This window comes from Balaenoptera physalus (assembly GCF_965194825.1).
Source record: "Balaenoptera physalus genome assembly, chromosome: 4".
Lineage (NCBI taxonomy): Eukaryota > Metazoa > Chordata > Mammalia > Artiodactyla > Balaenopteridae > Balaenoptera > Balaenoptera physalus.
In genome coordinates, this window is record NC_138891.1 from 78931624 (window position 1) to 78944980 (window position 13357).

General features: G+C 39.0%; 1 protein-coding gene across 12 annotated transcripts in view; it reads left to right on the top strand.

Annotated features, from left to right (window-relative positions):
• The window catches only part of GOLGB1 (golgin B1), an 86649-nt gene that overhangs the window by 54302 nt on the left and 18990 nt on the right, over positions 1 to 13357 (top strand). For all 12 annotated transcript variants that reach the window (XM_082459373.1, XM_082459372.1, XM_082459370.1 and 9 more), the window contains 2 exons: positions 1562 to 6765; positions 7635 to 9549. In XM_082459373.1, the coding sequence (XP_082315499.1) occupies positions 1562 to 6765; positions 7635 to 9549 (7119 nt within the window). The remainder of the gene's footprint in view (positions 1 to 1561; positions 6766 to 7634; positions 9550 to 13357) is intronic.

Consider the following 13357-nt stretch of genomic DNA (forward strand, 5'->3'; position numbering starts at 1 on the left):
AAGTTTCTCAGTGAAGAGATTAGATAAAGTCTCTAGTCTCTCCCCAAATCCCCTTCCCCAGTTGGCACAGTTTCACTTAGGATTATATTAAAAAGGGTATCGTCAGAGAATGGTGCTTTTTATAACCTAAAAATTACTGTAAGAAATGTATGGTTGCTCAATATTCTGCTGATTTAAGAGTACTATTAGCTGTACTGTGTTTAATTGTCCTTCCAATCAAGAAGTCAGTGATAGACTCATAAATGGCTTTGGGGAATAATGTAACTTCCTTTTTTAAAAAAATTAATTAATTTATTTATTTTTGACTGTGTTGGGTCTTCGTTGCTGCGCGTGGGCTTTCTCTAGTTGTGGCGAGCAGGGGCTACTCTTCGTTGCGGTGCATGGGCTTCTCATTGCGGTGGCTTCTCTTGTTGTGGAGCACGGGTTCTAGGTGCACAAGCTTCAGTAGTTGCAGCACATGGGTTAAGTAGTTGTGGCTCGCGGGCTCTGGAGCACAGGCTCAGTAGTTGTGGCTCACGGGCTTAGTTTTTCTGTGGCATATGGGATCTTCCCAGACCAGGGATTGAACCCATGTCCCCAAACTCATTTAATAAAATACTAAATTTGCCATGAGAGTCACTGGTTTTGTTTCCCAAGAAAACAATTATAGAATAATTTATGTGGATTGAGCAGTCTAACACAGCAATCCTTGTAATAGTAACTTGGTTAATATTTTGTAAAACAGGTCCATAATGTCTTCCCAATCCCCAACAGAACTCCTTTTTGATTATTTTATCCTGGTAATTTATCTCAATCAACATGTTTGATATTTGTCTGTTAATGGCTGTCTTATCTAATACTTCCCATTTCAATAGATAGTTTAGGAAAAGGAATCCCTAACTTCCTCCTTGGCATGGGATGAAACAAAAATTTAATTCATTTCCTGCTTCCCTTTTTATTTTTAAGCAGTTCTTAGGAGAAATAAGTAGTTTTAATCTGAAGAAAGTTTCCCAAGTGAGGAATATTTAGAAAATGAGTCTCAGGTTTCCTTAGGTCTTATGAATATGACATGACCTCAGTGCAGGATTGACAGGATGCCCTCAGAGGTCCAAGTTGGGAAAACTGATTTTAAAAGTATTTAGCAGTTTTATGGTAGGAAGGTTTGGACAGAAAAGTTTTAGGTTTTGGAAAATGCACAAAATACCAGTTTTTACTTAGGCTCCTTCCTTCCTTCCTTCCTCCCTCCCTCCCTCCCTCCCTTTCTTTCTTTCTAATAAATTTATTTATTTATTATTTATTTATATTGGAGATTTATTTATTTTGGCTGCACTGGCTCTTCGTTGCAGCACGCAGGCTTCTCTAGTTGCGGTGCACAGGCTCTAGAGTGTGCAGGCTCAGTAGTTGTGGCGTGAGGGCTTAGTTGCGGTATGTGGGATCTTAGTTCCCTGAGCAGGGATTGAACCTGGGCCCCCTGCATTGGGAGTGCGGAGTCTTAACCACTGGACCACCAGGGAAGTCCCTACTTAGGCTCTTTTCTATAAAACATTTGATTGAGGCTTTTTCTTTCTTTTTTTAAAAACAGATGAGCATGGTTGATATTGCCAGGCTCAACAAGAGCAGCTCTTCTGCTGAGGAAAGTGGCCAAGATGTCCTGGAGAACACATTTTCTCAGAAGCATAAAGAACTATCCATTTTATTGTTGGAAATGAAAGAAGCCCAAGAGGAGATTGCATTCCTTAAGTTGCAGCTTCAAGGCAAAAGGGCAGAGGGTGACCCTGAGGTCCTTGACCAAAAAGAAATGAAACAGACAGAGAGTGAAGGAATACCTCCAGTTAAAATGACAGTATTGCTTGAAGATACAGGGCAACATTTTCCCCCCATGCCAAATGAAGAGAGCAGTCTTCCAACAACTGAAAAAGAAGAACAGATGAGCATTAAATACCAACACAGAACATCTGAGCAAATATCTTTAAATGACACTGGCATGGAATTAAAATCAGCAAAGCAGGATGATGATGATAAATCCCCTTCTGTGGTATCAGGTATTTGTCAGTATCACCAGGATGAATTGGAAAAGCTAAAAGGTCAAATTTTGGAGCTTGAGCTAAACCTTCATAAAGCAGAAGAGATCTATGAGAAAAATTTAGATGAGAAAACTAAGGAAATAGGAAACCTAACCCAGCTGATTGAAGAGTTTAAGAAAAATGCTGAAAACACCAATAGTGCATTCACTGCTTTGTCTGAAGAAAGAGACCAGCTTCTTTCTCAGGTGAAGGAACTTAGTGTGGTAACGGAACTGAGGGCTCAGGTACAGCAACTGGAAGTGAACCTTGCAGAAGCAGAAAGGCAAAGAAGACTTGACTATGAAAGCCAGACTGCTCATCACAACTTGCTCACTGAACAGATCCACAGTCTCAGCATAGAAGCCAAATCTAAAGATGTAAAGATTGAAGTTTTACAGAACGAACTGGATGGTGTGCAGGTTCAGTTTTCCGAGCAGAGTACAATGATCAAAAGCCTGCAGAGCCAGCTGCAGAAGAAGGAAAGTGAAGTGCTCGAGGGGGCAGACCGTGAGAGGGATATCTCAAATAAGGTGGAAGAACTTTCACAGGCTCTTTCACAGAAGGAACTTGAAATAGCAAATATGGACCAACTCTTACTAGAGAAAAAGAAAGATGTGGAAATCCTCCAACAAACCATCGAGGAGAAGGATCAGCAAGTGACAGAAATCAGCTTTAGTATGATGGAGAAAATGGTTCAGCTTAATGAAGAGAAGTTTTCTCTTGGGGTTGAAATTAAGACACTTAAAGAACAGCTGAATTTATTATCCAGAGCTGAAGAGGCCAAAAAAGAGCAGGTGGAAGAAGATAAAGAAACAGTTTCTGGCATTAAACAGAATTATGATGAGCTGAACCCAGTAGGGCTAATAAGTAAAGAAGAACTTCAGTATGAATTAGACCTTGTAAAGAAAGAAAGTGAGCAGAGAAAAAGAAAGCTCCAGGCTGCTCTTATTAACAGAAAGGAACTTCTACAGAGAGTCAGTAGATTAGAAGAGGAATTGGCCAAAGTGAAATATGAACCCAGGAAAGACACCCCACACAGTGAGAGTGAGAGGAGGGAAATGGAGGAAGATAAAGAAAGCAAAGAAGACTTAGAAAAATGTGTGACTTCTAAGTGCCAAGAAATAGAAATGGTAATATCTTTAAAACAGGTAATATCCGAGAAGGAAGTGGAACTAGAGCACGTAAGGAAGGATTTGGAAGAAAAGGCAGCAGCTGAAGAACAGTTACAGGCTGTGGTCAAACAGATGAATCAGAATTTGCAAGAGAAGACAAACCAAATAGATCTGCTCCAAGCAGAAATCATTGAAAACCAAACAGTTATCCAAAAGTTAACCACAGGTAACAAGGATGCAGGTGATGGGGACTCAGCAGCACCTGTAAAAGAAGCAGCAGCCATCAGTCCACTTGGTGCAGGTAGTGGAGAACGCTGGAAACCAGAACTGGAAGACAAAATAGTGGACCTTGAAAAAGAAAAGGAGCAACTTCAAAAGAAGCTACAGGAAGTATTAACCTCTCGCAAGGTGATTCTAAAAAAGGCACAGGAGAAAGAAAGACATCTTCGGGAGGAACTCAAGCAACAGAAAGATGACTATAATCGCTTGCAAGAACAGTTTGATGAGCAAAGCAAGGAAAGTGAGAACATTGGGGACCAACTAAGGCAACTACAGATTCAAGTAAAGGAATCTTCGGACAGAAAACTCCCAGGCAGTGGCCAGCGGGAACCAGGTTCTCCCAGTCAAGGTTTAGAAGAACCTTTCTTCAAAGCCACAGAGCAGCAACCTGCTCAACCTGCTTCAGAGTCTGACTTGTGCCCAGACTGGCCTTCTCATCCTGGAGATACAAATGGTCTGCAGGGTAATACTGCTATTGCCCGGATTAAGACACAGCTGAAAGAAATAGAGGCTGAGAAAGAAGAGTTAGAGTTGAAGGTTAGCTCTACAGTAAGTGAGCTGACTAAAAAATCAGAAGAGGCATTTCAGTTACAAGAGCAGATAAATAAACAGAATTTAGAAATCCAAAGTCTGAAGGCAGCATCCCATGAAGCTGAAGCCCACGCAGAAAGCCTGAGGCAACAACTGGAAAGCAGTCAACTAGAAATCACTGGATTAGAACATTTAAGAGAATTACAGCCTGAACTAGGTGAACTGCAAAAACTCATAAGCAAAAAAGAAGAAGAAGTTAGATACCTTTCTGGACAGCTTAGTGCGAAGGAAACAGCCCTTACTAAAGTACAGACAGAGATAACAGAACAAGAGGATTTAGTGAAGGCTCTGCATACACAGCTGGAAATGCAAGCCAAAGCACATGATGAGAAGATAAAGCAGTTACAGGTGGAGCTTTGTGAAATGAAGCAGAAACCAGAAGAGATTGGAGAAGAAAGTAAAGCAAAGCAACAAATACAGAGGAAACTGCAAGCTGCCCTTATTTCCCGAAAAGAAGTACTAAAAGAAAACAAACGTCTCCAAGAAGAGTTGTCTTTGGCCAGAGATACCACTGAACATCTCACCAAGTCTCTGGCAGATGTGGAAAACCAAGTGTCTGCTCAAAATAAAGAGAAAGATATATTCTTAGGAAAGTTAGCTCTTTTTCAGGAAGAAAGAGACAAACTCATTGCAGAAATGGACAGATCTTTAATGGAAAATCAAAGTCTCAATGGTTCTTGTGAAAGTCTGAAATTAGCTCTGGAGGGTCTTACTGAAGACAAGGAAAACTTAGTGAAAGAAATTGAATCTTTGAAATGTTCTAAGATTGCAGAAAGCACTGAGTGGCAAGAGAAACACAAAGAGTTACAAAAGGAATATGAAATTCTTCTGCAGTCCTATGAGAATGTTAGTAATGAGGCAGAAAGGATTCAGCATGTGGTAGAAACTGTGAGGCAAGAGAAGCAAGAACTATTCGGCAAGTTAAGAAGCACAGAAGGAAACAAGAAAGAGACAGAAAAGCAGTTGCAGGAAGCTAAACAGGAAATGGAGGAGATGAAAGAAAAGATGAGAAAGTTTGCTAAATCTAAACAGCAGAAAATCCTAGAGTTGGAAGAAGAGAATGAGAGGCTTAGAGCAGAGGTACACCCTGCAGGAGGTACATCTAAAGATAGTATGGAAGCACTTCTTTCTTCCAATTCTGACATGAAGGAGGAACTAGAAAGGGTCCAAACAGAGTATAAAACCCTTTCTAAGGAGTTTGAGGCTTTAATGATGGAGAAGGACTCTTTAAGTGAAGAGGTTCAGGATTTAAAGCATCAGATAGAAGGTAATGTATCCAAACAAGCTAGCCTGGAGGCCACTGAGAAACATGATAACTGGATGGTTGTCACTGAAGAGGCAACCCAGTCTGCTCCAGGTGAGGCCCATGAGCAAAACTCTCCCAGTGTGAACCCAAGGTCTGAAAATTCAGAATCCATTCATTCAGAGAACAGTGTCAAGCCTGATATAAGTGAGAATGTCAGCTTACATGATGCAATTAATAATTACCTACAGCAGATGGATCAGCTCAAAGAAAGAATCACTGAATTAGAGGAGGACAAGCAGAAAGACAAGGAATTTAGCCAGACTTTAGAAAATGAGAGAGCTGCTTTATTGAGTCAAATATCAGCAAAGGATGGTGAACTAAAAATGCTTCAGGAAGAAGTAACCAAAATAAACTCGATAAATCAGCAGATCCAAGAAGAACTTGCCAGAGTTACCAAGCTAAAGGAGACAGCAGAGGAAGAGAAAGATGATTTGGAAGAGAGGCTTATGAATCAATTAGCAGAACTTAATGGAAGCATTGGGAATTATTATCAGGATGTTACAGACGCCCAAATCAAAAATGAGCTACTAGAATCTGAAATGCAGAACCTTAAAAAGTGTGTGAGTGAATTGGAAGAAGAAAAGCAGCAGTTAGTCAAGGAGAAAACTAAGGTGGAATCAGAAATACGAAAAGAATATATGGAGAAAATACAAGGTGCTCAGAAAGGGCCTGGCAATAAAAGTCATGCAAAGGAACTTCAGGAGCTGTTAAAAGAAAAACAGCAAGAAGTAAAGCAGCTGCAGAAGGATTGCATTAGGTACCAAGAGAAAATCAGTGCTCTGGAGAGAACTGTTAAGGCCTTAGAATTTGTTCAGACTGAGTCCCAAAAAGATTTGGAAATAACCAAAGAAAATCTGGCTCAAGCCAATGAACATCGCAAGAAGGCAGAAACAGAATTAGCTAGCTTCAAAGTACTGCTAGATGATACTCAAAGTGAAGCAGCAAGGGTCCTAACAGACAATTTCAAGTTGAAAAAGGAGCTTCAGTCAAATAAAGAATCAGTTAAAAGCCAAATGAAACAAAAAGATGAAGATCTTGAGCGAAGACTGGAGCAGGTAGAGGAGAAACACCTGAAAGAGAAGAAGAATATGCAAGAGAAACTGGATGCTTTGCATAGAGAAAAAGTCCACTTAGAAGAGACATTTGGAGAGATTCAGGTTACTTTGAACAAGAAAGACAAGGAAGTTAAGCAACTTCAGGAAAACTTGGATAGTACTGTGGCCCAGCTTGCAGCTTTCACTAAGAGCATGTCTTCCCTCCAGGATGATCGGGACAGGGTGATAGATGAAGCCAAGAAATGGGAGAGGAAGTTCAGTGATGCTATTCAAACCAAAGAAGAAGAAATTAGACTTAAAGAAGAGAATTTCAGTGTTCTAAAGGATCAGCTTAGGCAGATGTCCATCCACATGGAGGAACTGAAGATCAACATTTCCAGGTAAATGAATAATGACTTTTTTTGCTCTTCCAAAGGTAATTGAAGGCAAAGGAAGTCTCTATTTAAACTATTTCTATTCTCTTTAATATTATGGGACTAATTTTGGTTTAAATTCTCCCCGAAGATGTATTCCCTCTCACTTCTGTCTCTCTCGCTCTCTTGCAAATGACATGCAAATGACTTTCTGCTACAACTTGTATTAACATGAAAAATTCACGTCTGCTTCTCTACCCATCTTTCTACTGAGAGATCTCTTAGATTTCTTCCTTTCTTCTAATTTCCATTATCGTTGTCTGAATTTTTACCATAGTACATATTATTGTACTCTCAAATTACTGCCTTAGCCTCTGAAACGATCTCCTCTCTTCTCTTCCTCATATTCCACATCAATTCATACTGCATATGCCTGCTAGAGTTACTTTCTTCAAACTCCAATTTTATATCACTTTTCAAGCTCAGGAAATAACAGTGTCCCCCACACTTTGTACTCTCATCTTTAGTAGGATCCTTCTGCCCTGAGACAGGTCTCCTCATTGCCTCTCATACCAAGATTATTCCGTTAAGGGGCCAGACAACAGCTTGTCTAGAGCAAAGAACAAAATTGGGGGCACTCTTTAGAGTGTCCAAGGTCATGTCACTAAATTAGCAACATACTTTGGAGTTTATTTTTATACGAATTCTTAGGTGCAATATACCTTTAATACAGAACATTCAGTAGAGCTAATACCTCTTTATTAAAAAGATGAACACCTTCAATTATGAATATTTATTCACTTGTAGATCTGAGTACATGTTGTAGTATGTGTTCCCTAGGCATCAAGTACTTTTCCCTTGAAATCTGTAATTAATGACCTTCTCTCTTTTTCTAGGCTTGAACATGACAAGCAGATTTGGGAGTCCAAAGCTCAGACAGAGGTCCAGCTTCAGCAGAAGGTCTGTGATACTCTACAGGGAGAAAACAAAGAACTTTTTTCCCAGCTAGAAGAGACTCGACATCTATACCGTAGTTCTCAGGATGAATTAGCTAAGTTGGAATCAGAACTGAAGATTCTCAGAGACCAGTCAACTGATTTAAATAACTCTTTAGAAAAATATAAGGAAAATAAAGAAAATTTGGAAGGCATCATAAAGCAGCAAGAGGCTGATATCCAAAATTGTAAGTTCAGTTATGAACAGCTAGAGACAGATCTTCAGGCCTCCAGACAACTGACCAGTAGGCTGCATGAAGAAATAAACATGAAAGAGCAGAAGATTATAAGCCTGCTTTCTGCCAAGGAACAGGCAGTCCAAGTAGCTGTTGCTGAACTGCATCAGCAGCATGATAAAGAAATTAAAGAATTGGAAAATCTGCTGTCCCAGGAGGAAGAGGAGAATACTGTTTTAGAAGAAGAGAACAAAAAAGCTGTTGACAAAACCAATCAGCTTATGGAAACACTGAAAAACATGAAAAAGGAGAACATGCAACAGAAGGCTCAGTTGAATTCCTTTGTTAAATCCATGTCTTCTCTCCAGGATGACCGAGACCGTATAGTAGGTGACTACCAACAGCTGGAAGAGCGACATCTCTCTGTGATCTTGGAAAAAGACCAACTCATCCAGGATGCTGCTACTGAGAATAATAAGCTGAAGGAAGAAATTCGATGCTTGAGAAGTCATATGGATGATCTCAATTCTGAGAATGCCAAGCTCAATGCAGAACTGATCCAATATAGAGAAGACCTGAACCAAGTGATATCAAGGAAGGACTGTCAGCAAAAGCAGCTCCTTGAAGCTCAACTTCAGCAGACTAAGGAGGTGAAAAGTGAGTATGCTAAATTAGAAGAAAAGCTCAAGGAGTCTGAGGAAGCAAAGGAGGAGCTGCAGAGGTCCTCTCTTGCCCTCCAGGAGGAGAAACGAGGTTTATCTAAAGAGATTGAGAACTTAAAAGTATCTCTATCCCAACTAAAGAAACAATTGACAGCCTTGCAAGAAGAAGGTACTTTAGGAATATTCCAGGCCCAATTAAAAGCAAAAGAAGAAGAGGCACAGAAGTTAAATACTACCCTTTCTTTGTCTCAGAAGAGAATTACAGAACTGGAGGAGGAATTGGTTCGTGTTCAGAAGGAAGCTGCCAAAAAGGTAGGTGAAATTGAAGTTAAACTGAAGAAGGAATTAAAGCATCTTCATCATGATGCAGGGATAATGCGAAATGAAACTGAAACAGCGGAAGAGAGGGTGGCGGAGCTAGCAAGAGATCTGGTAGAGATGGAACAGAAGTTACTCATGGTCACCAAAGAAAATAAAGATCTCACAGCACAAATCCAGTCTTTTGGAAGGTCAATGAGTTCCCTACAAGACAGTAGAGATCATGCCAATGAGGAAGTTGAGGAACTGAAAAAGAAATATGAGGCCAGTCTGAAGGAGTTGGCACAGCTGAGAGAAGAGCAGGGCCTCTTAAGCAAGGAGAGAGATGTTCTTGTTTCTCAAGCTGCATTTCCAATTAACTCCACTGAGGATAACAGCTTGCCCCACCTTGAGAAACTTAACCAACAGCTTCTGTCCAAAGATGACCAACTGCTTCACTTGTCCTCACAACTAGAAGACTCTTACAACCAAGTGCAGTCCTTTTCCAAGGCTATGGCCAGTCTACAGAATGAGAGAGATCGCCTGTTGAGTGAACTGGAGAAATTCCGCAAGTCAGAGGAAGGGAAGCAGAGGTCTGCAGCCCCACCTGCAACCAGCCCAGATGAAGTACAGAGTTTAAAAAAAGCTATGTCATCACTTCAGAATGACCGAGACCGACTAGTGAGTATCTAGGTTTCTCTTTCCAATCTTCTTTTGAGAGTTTTTGAAACTTTCTTTAAATTGATTTTCATTTTTATAGAAAATGATAAAAAAAATTTTATTCATATTATCTGGGCACTCTAGGATGATTCAAACCTCTTAGTCTGGATTTAATACCCAATAGTTTGTTTTTGCCTCTCTTTCCAGCATCCTCTTTTATTGCTTCTCTACTCATCCTCTTCATTTCAGCCAAACTGATTTACTCACCCACAAACTGATCTACTTACCCATGTTACCATCCTCTGAACCAAAATGTCCTCTCCATTTTCCTTTTTTGGGCACATATTTCCTACTCTTTAAAGGTTGCCCCAGAGCTCAAATCCTCCGGCTACATTTCCAGATCACTTGATTGTCTATTACCTTCTGTCTGTACTTCCCTAGTGCTTCTCTTTTCCTTTGTCCCATATTGCCTTGATATAATATGGGTGTGTGTGTGTGTGTGTGTGTGTGTGTGTGTGTGTGTGTTTAATTTCTATACCTTTATTTTTTATTTCCCCAATTAAATTGTAAACTCTTGGTAAATGTGTCATGTCTTATACTTGTTCATATTTCCCATGGTTTTTAGCAGAAGGGTAGTTAATCATATGGTAGATAATCAAAAATTGACGCGTATTCTCTATATGTGTGGTTGTCACTGAAAACACTTTTCTCTATTTTGTGAAATTGTCGTGTAGGGAAATTATAGGAACTTTTGAGACTGAGGCTTTTATATCTGCCGTGAACAAATCATAAAGCCTAGGCAGGGTTAAAAATCACATGAAGGCCTGACAGTCTGACTCAGTGTTATTGCATACAGGCTCTGCTACAGCCGCTGAGGCCCTTCTGCATACTTGCTGAATGTATTGTTAATTGTCCATCAACTCTTCCACATATCTTGTTCTCAGTCTGTCTCATGAGCATTGAAGTTTCTAGTCTCTCAGCCACTGGCTGCATGTACGATAACTTATTTCAATCACTATCAGTTTAAACATTCAGCCTAGGCCAGCAGTTTGTCACCTCTGCCTACACTATGCTTCCTTTCCCTCAGGACCACCCAAGAGATGAGCTAGGTCTGAAAGGAGCTTAGGTGACTTTGGTTTTCTTCTTTATGTAATTAGTCAAAGGGAAGTTTCGCAAATAAAGTCTGAGGGTCTAAGTGGCAAGGAGTTAACCCAGGGTATTCTAGGATTCTACTAGGGCATAACAAACAACTCTGAAAACATTCTGGAGTTTTCATATGTGTTCAAACTTCCTTAGGATTTTCGCATAATCAAATGAAGCACTCCTACCTAAAGGCTGTAGAGCAAATCTCTAGGGGTGCCTTTTTGTTTGTCTATACTTATTTCAGTCTGAAAATGATTTGAGGTAGCATATAAAGATATGAACAGTTTTTCAAGATAATATAAGGTGAGGAACTGGGAAGGAAAAGAAAATTAGGATCTGAGAGAAAAAGATTAAACCAGGAGTAAGTTTAGTTTAGGAGTAAGCTTATCCCAAAGGGGTATCACAATATCCTATTAGAAAGATGGACCACTAATTTTGCTCTGAGGTCTGGCAGCCATCAGAAGTACAGAATTGTAAAACCTTGTGTATGAATTGCAGTGTCCATATTTTAGGGAAAAGGAAGAAAGTAAAACTACTTGGAACAGATAAGAATAGTTATTCTTTAAGTATTGAGGCCTGCAAGAAATTTCTTCTGTGTTTCCATAGGGAGGACACTATGAAGTTATGAAACATTCTTTATTTCTCTACAGTAAATATAATAGTTGTTTTATAGGGTTTTTATTTAGCTGTCCCTTGATGTAAGTGCATATCAAAAGAATTTTGAGTAATTCACTAAAGTTACCTCTGCAAGTGGCTAAAATGCAGTTCCAGACACACAGCTTTCTGATGATCTGCTCTATTCCAAAGGTAACATTTAGAGTATCTGGACTAGAGGAGTGAGTGGATTGCATAAAGAATATATGTTTGCTTTAAAACAAAACAAAAATATGTTTTTATTTTAGTTTTGGGTTAAAAGATAAAGCTATACACACATATTTGATGAGTCACTAAATTCTAGAATGTTTGATAAGAAAAACGAACAGTAGCATTCCCAACCCTGTTTCTCCTTCTTCTGAGGCAGTCTGCTTTCAACCCTTTTAATTTGTTATTTTGGTGTTTCCTGAGTAGCTAAATATCATGTTTATAGTGCATCTTGGCTTTTCATTCTTTGCATTAGCTGTTGACTTTCTTATATGCTAACAGGGTTTAGTTCTCTTTACTCCCTCTGTTTTCACAGTATAGACGTACATTTTCAATATACAACCCCTTCCCCATTGTCCTGATGTAATTTAATTTTAATTTTGATTAAATCAATATTCAATGTTTACATTTTTATGACTACAAATGCTATTAGACCTGAGACATGTGTTACTGTTATTTTCCTCAACACCTTTGTTTTTCCTGGAGTGAATAACTGTGTTTTTGTTGTTGTTGCTTACTTAGTTTTCTTTGTACTTATCAATGTAATTAACGCCAGATTTACTGCCATTTAATCCACATTTTTCAAGATGTTTATTCCTATCTATTTAGTCTTCAGGAAGAAATTCCCTTGGAATCTCTTTTTTGCTCTTAAATGAATCAGTTGCCCTGTACTCCTAGGACACAGTTTTCATCTTAGAATATCCCCCTCCATTTCTCTCCTGTGTTAGAGTTCCTGTTTCTTGTATTTCGTGTTTTCCTCATCTTGGTTTTGTGCCATCATTTTGTTGGAATAAATAATTCAGTAGCTCTCTAAGAAAAGATACAGGGGAGGTAAATTTATTGAAAATGTCTTGTCATCTCTTACACCTGATTGATAGTTTGGCTGAGTATAGAATTCTAGGCTGGAAATAATTTCCCTTCAAAATTGTGAAGACATTGGTCTGTTCCCTTTTAGCTTACATTGTGGTTCAGGAGTCTGAAGATATTCTGATCCTTGATCCTTTGTATATGAGATAGTTCTGTCTCTGTCTCTCTCCCTCTCTCCCTCATCTTATCTCTTTCTCTCTCTCTGGAAATACAGCTGGATCTTGAACAACATGGCTTTAAAATGCATGGGTTCACGTATACGTAGATTTTTTTCAGTAGTAAATACTACAGTACTACAGGATCAGTGGGTGGTTGGCTCTGTGGATGCAGAACAGCGGATATATTCAGTAGAAGAACTGCATATATGAAGGGCCGACAATAGTATACATGGATTTTTGACTTCACAGTGGGTGGGTACCCCCACTCCTTCCTTGTTCAAGGGTCAACTGTAAATAGAATCTTTTAGTCTTGTGTGTTCTGACGTTTCATGATAATGTATTTTGGTGTGGGTCTATTTTTATCATTCTGTCTAGTCCTTTGAGTCTAAGAAGTCATGCTCATCAATTTTGGGCAATTCTTTTGAATTCTGTTTTACCATTTTCCCCCATCCTTTTTCTCTATTGCCTATTTTTCCCTGGAAATCCTGTTGTTTAGGTGTAGGGCCTTCTGGATTGGCTCTATAATTTTCTTACCTTTTTTATTGTTTTTGCTTTACTTGGGGAAGATTTTCTCACCTTCATCATATGAATCCTATATTGAAGTTTTCATTTTTGCTATCATGTTCCTGATTTCTAAAGATTTTTTTTTTTTTTTTTTTTGTCTCATGGATATATATTCTTAATTTATCTCTCCAAGAAGATTAGGGGTAGTTTTGTTCTTTGAAATTTTTTCATAATGAGTTTTTCTTTATAATTTTAAAATTTCTACTATAATGTTTCTAATTTCCAATATTCTCTTA